Source organism: Belonocnema kinseyi, chromosome 2 (assembly GCF_010883055.1).
Source record: "Belonocnema kinseyi isolate 2016_QV_RU_SX_M_011 chromosome 2, B_treatae_v1, whole genome shotgun sequence".
Classification (NCBI taxonomy): Eukaryota; Metazoa; Arthropoda; class Insecta; order Hymenoptera; family Cynipidae; genus Belonocnema; species Belonocnema kinseyi.
This window is the reverse complement of record NC_046658.1, coordinates 97,334,872-97,345,353: the sequence shown is the minus strand read 5'-3', so window position 1 is coordinate 97,345,353 and position 10,482 is coordinate 97,334,872. Positions and strand designations below refer to the sequence as shown.

The 10,482-nt window shown below is 24.3% G+C and overlaps 1 protein-coding gene across 2 annotated transcripts; it reads right to left on the bottom strand.

Moving 5' to 3' along the window:
* Positions 1 to 3,624: 3,624 nt before the first annotated feature.
* LOC117167559 lies at positions 3,625 to 9,873 on the bottom strand. Of its 2 annotated transcripts, none has more exons than XM_033352583.1 (4): positions 9,660 to 9,873; positions 9,314 to 9,497; positions 9,029 to 9,227; positions 3,625 to 4,008 (listed from the first exon to the last, which is right to left on the bottom strand). In XM_033352583.1, exons 1-4 carry the CDS (start codon positions 9,731 to 9,733, stop codon positions 3,761 to 3,763), a joined length of 705 nt encoding a protein of 234 aa, XP_033208474.1. In that variant the 5' UTR covers positions 9,734 to 9,873; the 3' UTR covers positions 3,625 to 3,760. The 2 variants fall into 2 exon arrangements, with proteins under 2 accessions (XP_033208474.1, XP_033208475.1); XM_033352584.1 differs by having other exon boundaries at positions 9,317 to 9,497.
* Between the last annotated feature and the right edge of the window lie 609 nt (positions 9,874 to 10,482).

Sequence of the window (10,482 nt, the reverse complement as noted above, 5' to 3'; positions counted from 1 at the left end):
TAAAATCTTTAATGATCCTAAAAATTATTATTATTAATTTTTATATTTTTAACATATAAAAATATTTGAAAAATAAATAGAAGATAACGAAATAAGTAATCGTTTACAAAGTAACTTTAATTTTTGACAGTTTAAAATTGAATCACTTTTAATTTTGGAGGGCATGGAATTTTCAAATTTTTCAGTTCAAGGCTACATTAAAAGTACATGCTTTTTAATTTATGGAATAAAATTCGTAAACAATTTCAGTGGTTTAAAATTTTACATTTTTGAAGAGTTAGAATTGAAAATTCTTCAATTTTAAAGATATATAAATAAAAATTTTTACATTTTGAAGATACTGGAGATTTAAAGTCAATCTTTTTAAACGATTCGCATTTTTCCTAAAATTGTTTTAAAATCCTCCCAAATAAATATATTTTCCTTGAAATCTTCCACATTCATTTTTCATAATTTTGCCAATCTTTTTAAATATTCTGTTGAAATTAATTTGTGAAAATAAAAAATAATTTTCAATTTTCCTAGAAGTGTTTTTTATTCTTCTGAAGCCTTTCTCAATTCTTAAAAAGCTTCTAAATTTTTTCCCAAATCTGTAAAAATCTGCATTTTGTAACACGTACACTTCATTAAAATTATTTTAAATCATTTGAAATTATTCATTAATTTTGAATTTATTCAAAATTTTTAATTGCGTCTTCAACTTAATCGAATTCTTTCTAATAATAATAGGTATTTCATTGTTATTTAGACATCAAAATTTAAACATTTGGCTTGTAAATTCATTTTTTAAATAGAACAATTAAAATTGTTTCGTTCAAAGTTTAGTTTTGAATATTTGATTTATAATTACTGTTTTTAAATGAACAGTCAGATCATTCTACATATTAAGTAATTTTTATTTTTATTTTTAATTTAAAAATTTCAAATTGAATAATTTCAAGATGGAATATTTTATACTTAAACGATATTTGAAATTTAATATAAACCTATAATTATAAATATATTATTTTGAAGTTATTTTAAAATTGAAAATATTTTGTACAGTTTCAATCGTGCGCTTAGATTGATCAAACTAACAAGACTTTCGAATTGAAAAAGATTAATTTATAACGATAAAATCCGGAAATTATAAAATTGTGAAATGATTCCGAATCGCCTTGTAAAAAACAAAATATTATTCACTTTTATAATCTTTAAAGTAGAGTTTTATTTTAAAAATCATTCACTTATATTCACAGTTGATCAACTAAAAATGTTTATATACAAAATCTTCAGGGTGGCCGTTTTTATTCGAAAAAAAATTTCCGGTCATTTCCCGGCTCGCAAACATTTTTCACGGCCAATGAAATTTAAAAAAATCAAACCTTATTCTAAACATTTTTCTATATAAAGTAACAAACAATAAACAGTAAATTAAAGCACTCAAAGTGGAACCCTTGAATTCCAAACTTTAAAAATTGAAGTTTAAAAGTTTACAATTCAAAAATTCTGTATTCAAATGCTCAATAACTGAACTTTTAAAGTTTTCAAAATAATATTATTTTAAGTAATTTTAAGCTAGACACATTAAAAATTGAAAAATAATTTTTTTAACTTAAAAGTTCTTAAATTAGAAATTGAAATTATTTTTATTTTAAATATTCTAGGCGTCCTTCAAAAGCGTTAAAATTTTATTTCAAAATCTTAAAAAATCTAGAAGTATTTTAAAATGTTTTTAAATTCCAAAGAATTTTTGAATATTTTGTCAGAACTTTTGAATATATTTCAAAATTAATTGAATTTTTTCTATAACCTTTAGAACATCCCGCTACTTAAAAAAAAATGAATTTATAAATAACAATAGAACATTTGTTATTTGAAAAAATATTAGAGTAATATTAATAGATATTTAGAAGTTTTAAAAAGATTCGAAATAAATTTAGAATTTGAAATACTTACAGTCGAATTTAAAATAAAATTTAGATTTTTGCAGATTTCAAACAAAAAATTTAGAATTTTTTTCAAGATTTGTGAGACTTCAAAAAAATTTCTTAAGATTCTTAGGATAATTGAAAATGATTTTTCCTTTGAAAAATTATTGTAACAGAAAGTTTAAAAAGATTTTAAGAGATTTCAAAAATTATCAAAAAAGAACATGGAAGATTTTAAGGATTTTTTTTTTAATTTGCAGGATTTTCAAAAATTCTTGGAAAATGTCGACTAATTTTAAAATATATTTAGAAGTTCTAAAAAAACGCTAACACACTTCGTTTGAATAATTTGAAATAATTTCAAGTTTTTAATTAATTTTGAATCTTTTCAAAACTTTTACATATCTCTTAAAATTATTCAAATTTTTTCTACAAATCATAAATGTTCAATTGTTATTTATGCGTCAAAATTTAACAATTTCACTTATAAATTAAACACTTTTTAAATAGAACAATTAAAATTATAACGCTAAAAGATTAAAAGTTCTTTGCAAATCTAAAGACTCGAATATATTAAGAAATTTCAAATTAAATGGGTTAAAAATGAAATAATTTACATTCAAACAATATTTTTAATTTAATAAAAATCTTTAATTACGATTATATTATTATGAATTTATTTTTAAATTGAAAATAGTAAAACGCACGTTTACATTTTTTAAGAGCTGAAAAAATTAATAGAAATAATATATTTATAAATTTATTAAATTTAATATAAAAAAATAATATAAAGGAATACCTGAAACTCTGAATTAAAAATATATTATTGATAAATCATGAAAATTTGTATTTAAAAGTAAAATTGTCAGAATAAATGATATATTAATTTAAATTCTCATCAATACTTTCGGATTGAAACAGATACAATCTGGAAATCCTCGAATTTTGAACTGATCTAGAATTGTTTGGTCAAATCAATCATTGTTCAGATTTCTATACTTAGAGCACAGATCCATTAAAAAATTATTTATTTATATTTACAGTTGATAGAATAAAACTTTTTTTATCAAAATTTTTCTAGTTCAATTTTTAATTGTTTCAATCCTTAAAATTGCACTTAAATTATTTTAAAAACTGTTAAAATTGAACTTTGGCAGACATTTCTTCACGAAATTAATAAAATTCCCGGTTTCCCGGTCCGGCGGCCACCCTGTTTTTTTATAAAAAAATCTTCGATTTTAAAAACTTATAGTTTTTTTAACATTTAAAATTGCATTTTAAAATCCTTAAAATTAAAATATATGCTTAAAAATTAAAGTGGAAAATTTGTAAAGTAAAAGATTTTCGAATTAAGCATTCTAAACTAAATGATATAATAATTGATAAAAATCACAATTTAGAAAATGATTTAAAAGCGGTTGAAATGAAAGCTGGACAAAATTTTTATTCTAAAATTTTTGTAAAATTCCCGGTCAATAAATAAATTCACTGTCATTTCCCGGTTTTCCGGTCCAGCGGCCACCCTGATCTTGTATTCCAAATGCTTCTAATTTTTAATCAAGTCTTTAAAACTACATTTAAAAAATCTTTAAATTAAAATGCACGCTTAAAAATTAATATTTGAAATGGAAAACTTTTAAAGTTAAAGATTTTCGAAATACGCATTCTAAACTGAATGGTATAATAGAAAGAGATACAAATTTAACTAATTGTTTAAAAACGGTTGAAATCAAAATTGGACACTTTTCCTTCTTCTGAAAATTTGTAGAATTCCCGTTCAAAAAATAAATTCACTGTCATTTCTCGGTATAAAAATGAGCTTGACCTATTTCTGCCTATGCATGCGATTGTCAAAAATCAAGGAACTTGTGTGATCTCAATTTGGAAACCACATTGTGTAAGACTGCATTACGTCTCTGCGATAAGTAAAGATTTCTACACATATTTCTCCTAGCCTCCTTTTCGTCCTCCAGTTCCTCTTTATAGTAATTTCGTATTGCCTCCGTCGTTGGACAATTTATAATTCTTTCAGGCGACACTGACGTTTCACGATCTACTTTCCTTACTTCTCTAGTTTCTTCGGGTTTTTTTTCTTCACCTACAATTATGTATGAATAAATTTAGAATGTCAGAGAATAAAAAATACGTATAAGGGAACAGATTCTCTATTATTCCAAATTAAGTTACCAAATTAAAGGGTGGATGGGGTCAAGCTCAAAAATTACGGTTAACACTAGAAAAAAAAAAAAAGAAATAAAAATAATTACTATATAAGTTTGAAAATATATTTCACACTTCAAAATATATCCCCTAATTTTATCTTTATTTCGATTTTTTAGTTAAAAATTCTACAATTTGATTAAAAATTACTTTTTTGTTTAGTTTAGGCCTCACAGGCCGGTCCTTATATTCAAAAACAACAAAAATCAGATAATTTCTATGATACAGTCACTTTTTCAAATAAAAAGAGCATACTTTTAAATTATCTTGCATTCTTTAAAATATTTCAGGGTATTTATAAAGGTTGTGAGAAATTTTTAATAGATTTCAATAATTTTAAGGGATTTTTGAGATTTTAGGCAATTTTAAAAGATTCCAAGAATTTTTAAAGTAATTTCATTTATTTCAAGTCATTTTAAAACTCTTGAAATATTATAGGATACAAAAATTGTCTAGAATTTCTGAAGGCATGAAATGATTTTACAGGTCGCATGAGATTTTAAAACTCTCAATGTATTTTAATATATTTTAATATATTTGAGAAGTGAGGTATTTTCTAGGGTTTAAAGATTTAAAGAGATTTGAAATTCTCTTGAATTTTATGAATTCACTGGAAGTTTTTTAACTCACTTGAATTTCTATGAATTTACTCTTTTCTATTAAATTGAATTGATTTTTTAAAAATTAAATTTAAAAAAAATATATTGATTCTGAGAATCAATTGATAAACTGATTAAAGGATTTAAAATACTTTAACGTATTTTTTTTAAATTCCTTGGCATTTTCAAGCGCTTCAAAACAGTTTAGAAGACTGTAAAGGATTAAAAATAATTTGTATTATTCTAAAAGATTATAAAGCAATTGTTTGTTGATTTCAAGGATTTCAAAGGTTTTGAAATACTTGAGGATATTATAAAATTATTAATTTTTTAAAAATTAAGGTCAGTTAGCTAGTATTTTATTTATTTTTTAATTAATTAAAAAAAATTAATTTTATTTTTAAGATTTTAAATATATTTTAAATTTAAAAATTTGTAAAAGGCGTTTTCAAGTGATTCAAAAAGTTTCAAGGGCTTTCAAAAGATATCAAAGGATTTGAAATATTTTAGGAAATTAAAAAAAATTCCCAGAATTTTTTTGATTTATTTAAGTAGTTTGAAGGGTATTTTAAAAGATTCCAAGACATTTTCAAGAGATTTAAACAAATCCATGGAATTTCCAAGAATTTTTCACCATACATGAGGGTTCTGAAAAAACGTTAACACACTTCGTTTGAGTAACTTGAAATAATTTCAAGTTTTTAATTAATTTTGAATCTTTTCAAAACTTTTACATATCTCTTAAAATTATTCAATTTTTTTCTACAAATCATAAATGTTCAATTGTTATTTATGCGACAAAATTTAACAATTTCACTTATAAATTAAACACTTTTTAAATAGAACAATTAAAATTATAACGCTAAAAGATTAAAAGTTCTTCGCAAATCTAAAGACTCAAAGCTTTCTATGTAAAAAAATTTAGTTTCAAATTGTTTTCTTTTAAATATTTGGTTTCAATTTCAATTTCAATTTTAAAAGATTCCAAGACATTTTCAAGAGATTTAAACAAATTCATGGAATTTCCAAGCATTTTTCACCATACATGAGGGATTTCGTAGTGTTTCGAAGATTTGAAGAGATTTTCCAATATTTTTTGCAATTTATTTGGAATTTGCCCTGAATTCTTATTAATTCATTTGAATCCAATTCAAATAATTTTTTTATATTTTTGAAATTTGTCAGTCCACTTGATTGCTTTTTAAATTCAGTTCGATTTTTTATGAATTATATCTAATTCTTCTCATTTATTTTAAATTTCTCTGAATCCATTCCCAAATTTATTGTAATCAATGAAATTTTTTCGATTTTCAAAATGTTACAATTCATTTGAATTGTTTTGTATTCATTAGTTACTTCTTGTGTCAGAAATTAGTAGAGTTTCAAAGATTTGACATTTTTCTTGGAATTCACCACGAATTCTTTTTATTTCTTTGGAATTCTCTTCAATTTTTTTAATTTACTTGAATCCTTCTAAATTCCCTCAATTCAATATTTTAAAGCTGATTTCAAAGTTATTGAATTCAATGAAGTTTTTTCAAATTGCTTCAAATTCATTTGATTTTTTTTAATTCACCTTGAATTTTTATGAATTTCATCGACTTCTTCTCTTTTATCTTAAATTCCCTATGAGTGTGACAAAAACACTATTTGGTCCCTATATTTTATAAAATAGGGAATGTGAGGCCCGTTAGTTAAGAATTAATTTTTTAACTGAATATGTAACTATTCCAGTTTTGGTAGAAAACTGATATTTTAAATTGAAAATTTAACTATATGGTTGGAAATTCATGTATTTTGTTGAAAATTCTTTATAGTAACGTATTGAATCCAATACAAAACACTTTAAATTCCAAAAATTTCAAGCCGGAATATATTGCATTTTCAACAAAATAGTTGTATTTTCAAAGTAGTCCAACTTTAAAGGTCTTAAATTAATTTTAAAATTCACCTGCATTTCTTAAAGAATTCTTCTTTCTTTTGCTGTTGTCAAGAAGCTTACCCTTCTTTTTCAAAAAAGTTAAAAGTTTATCTCGCTTTGTTAAAAATTCTGCTATTTGGTTTCAAAGTTGAACTACTTTAATAATAATAATGATCAATCTTTTTAACTAAATATTTAACTATTCCACTTGCAGTTGAAAACTTTTATTTTAATTGAAAATTCAACTATTTGGTTGGAAATTCATATATTTTGTTGAAAATTCGTTTTTTTTTGGTAGTAAATTAATTTTGATGGTAGAAAATTCGTATTTTTCGGGTCCAAAATTGGACTTTTTTGTAGAGATTTGGTATTTTCTGCTAGAAAATTTAACTATTTGGTTCAAAATTAACTTTCTTGTTCAACATTAATATATTCGATTGAAAATTCAAATATTCGATTAAAAATGTAACTATTTTTGTGAAAATTTAACGGCTTGTTAGAAAATTAAGGTTTTTGTTGAATCCTCATGTTTTTGGGTTAAAAATTTTTCGTTTTGTAGATAATTTCGTTTTTTTTTGTTTTCGAAATTAAAAAATGTTGTTGGAAATTGATGTATTTTGTTGAAAATTCACATATTTCGTTGAGAATTAAGTGGTTGAAAAATCAACTACTTGATTTAAAGTAGAAACTACCTTTACAACATTTTTTTTCTCAAGGATTCATCACTTTAGATGAAAATTTAGATTTTTCGGGACGCAAAATTGAACTTTTTGTAGAAATTTCGTGTTTTTTTTTTGCTATAAAATTGAACTATTGGGTTGAAAATTAACTTTTCTGTTGAAAATTCAAATACACTATTTCTGTGAAAATTGAACTGTTTGATAGAAAATTAACGTTTTTCTTAAAAAATAATTTTCGGATTAAAAATATGTTGTTTTTTTCTGATTATTCGTTTTTTTTTGGCTTCAAAATCCAACAATTTCGTTGAAATGCCTTCTTTTTTGATGGATTCAACTGCTTCTATTTCAAAATATATTTTTCGGAGAATCAAATACTTTATTTAAAGTTAAAATATTTTTAAAAATGTTGTTTGAAACCTTTTGGTTGAAAACCCATCTTTTCGGGTAAAAAAATAATTTGTTTTGTAAATAATTCTTGTTTTTGGATTAAAAATTCAACAGTTTTGTTGAAAATTGATGTATTTTGTTGAAAATTCGTATTTTTGGTAGAAAATTTATATTGTTGATTAATACTTTATTTAAAGTTAAAATATTTTAAAAAATGTTGTTTGAAACCTTTTGGTTGAAAACTCATCTTTTCGGGTAAAAAAATAATTTGTTTTGTAAATAATTCTTGTTTTTGGATTAAAAATTCAATAGTTTTGTTGAAAATTGATGTATTTTGTTGAAAATTCGTATTTTTGGTAGAAAATTCACATTGTTGATTAAAAATTCATCCTTTTTCGTTAAAGATTAAACTATTTTGTTGAAAATTCATCTTTTTGGATGAATTCCAATTTTTTTAAATTTATAGTTAATATCTTTTTTGGTTGAAATATCAACTATTATTACATGATTCTCAAAGATTCATAATTTTAGTTGAAAATTCAGATATTTTGGGACGAAAATTCAACTTTTTGTAGAAATTTCGTGTTTTTTTTTTTGCTAGAAAATTGAACTATTGGGTTGAAAATTATCTTTTCTGTTGAAAATTCAAATACACTATTTCTGTGAAAATTGAACTGTTTGATAGAAAATTAACATTTTTCTTAAAAAATAATTTTCGAGTTAAAAATATGTTGTTTTTTTCTGATTATTAGTCTTTTTGGATTCAAAATCCAACAATTTCGTTGAAAAGCCTTCTTTTTTGATGGATTCAACTGCTTCTATTTTAAAATATTGTTTTTCGGAGAATTAAATACTTTATTTAAAGTTTAAATATTAAAAAATATATTTTTTTTAAAACTCATATTTTCGGGTTAAAAAATCATTTATTTTGTAAATAATTCTTGTTTTTGGTTTCAAAATTCAACAGTTTTGTTGAAAATTCATGTTTTTGGTAGAAAATTCGTCTTTTTTAAGAAATCCAATTTTTTTATTTCAGGTTAATATATTTTTTGGTTGAAATATCAACTATTATTACATGTTTAGTTTGAGAATTAATCTTTTTTTAGAGACTTTAATTCGAATTTTTCAATTTAAAGTTTAACTACTTTAATAAAAAAATAATCTCTTTGGGTAGAAAATTTGTTTTGGTTTAAAATTCAACCATTTTGTTGAAACGGTTACCTTACTTTCGGGCGAGGTAAAAAAAGCCCAAAATTGGTAACTTAATTTATGGATGACCCGTAACTGAAAAAATTGTACATAAATTTTCACCATTTTCATCACTGGATTGACAAGTTTGTCCGGAAACTTCTTCCTGCTCCTGATCTCTTGAAATTGGACGTTTTTTTGAAAAATAAAAAACTCCTGAATCAAACTCTATTGCCTCAAGGACAGTAGAATCACAAACTGAACCTTCATTATTATCTGGGGTGGATTCCGTAGTAATTTTTAGAGCTTCATTAACTGAAATCTTCAACAGAAAGAAAAAAACAGGAGATTTTAAGGATTTTCCTACTAATAAGCAATGATTAATTATTAAAGTATTTGAATAAATACTACTTCAGGAAGTGCATTATCTCTCAGTCTAGGTACAGCATACGTGAAGTTAATGGAATCCGGTGAAAAGTGTCTTGAGCAAAGTTTTTTGCCCCTTGAATTAGTCTTATCACTGTCAAAATCTTCCAATGTTAAATTTAGAATTTCACACCATTGCTTCCTTCTAGTATTGCATTTTGGAAATCTGGAAGCGAATTATTAAAAAATTATTCCCCCTTTGAATATGAATACTAACTCCATGTGAAAATAGAACAGTCGAAGAGAGAAATTAAACGGGATAAATGTAAACATTCGACATTTTAAGGTTAGGTGGACGTTATCACAAGTTTTCAGAAGTTTTACTTACCGGAAAAACCCAATATACTCTTCACTTCTTCTTTTTTTCCTGATTTTACACACATAACACTTATCTCCTGCCATCCTGCACAATTTTGGGAAATAATTTTACAATTCCTAAAATTTCTACTCTCGTTTCTGTTTAGCTTTAGCGGTTCCCATGATTCTCATCAGGGATGCATAGACTTTCGGCTGGAATCTGGATGTCGATGTCCTGCAGTCCTGCACTCAGCCGAAAATTGTACTAAGATTGTACTGACTGAAGCGCGCAGTGTACTGAATGCGTACTAACATAGTTTTGGGCGGGTAATTTTAAAAGCATATAAGCATATTCTTCTTTATTATGAAACTGTCGGCTTTTAACAAATATAATTTTCAAGCAAAGAAGTTGGAGACTGAAAAATTAAATTCTGAATAAAAATGATCTTATGAACTATAAGTCAACTCAAATTGAGATTAAATTTGTTCATTTTTGTTCTTGATGTCACCTTATAATACATTAATAGCATAACATAATGTTGACACTTTTTTGCAAAATATGATCTAGTAATAATACTGAAAAAGAAGAATGGAACAAAAAAATGCAATTTATAAAATAGTAAAAAATAAGAGTATTTATGATTAATTTGTGTGTTCGGAACTTTGCCAGAAGTCATTGAGCTCTTTGGATGACTCAACTCCAGTTTTTTTAGGGCAGAATTGAAGGGCATCGTTAGGATCAATTGGAGATATTTTGCTGCGGTTGTTTGTTCCGTCTTTTTGCAGGTCTGCATTTGCTGACATGAAAAGGACGCAAGCAGCCAACGGAAAAGAAATATGAACGTGAGTGACGT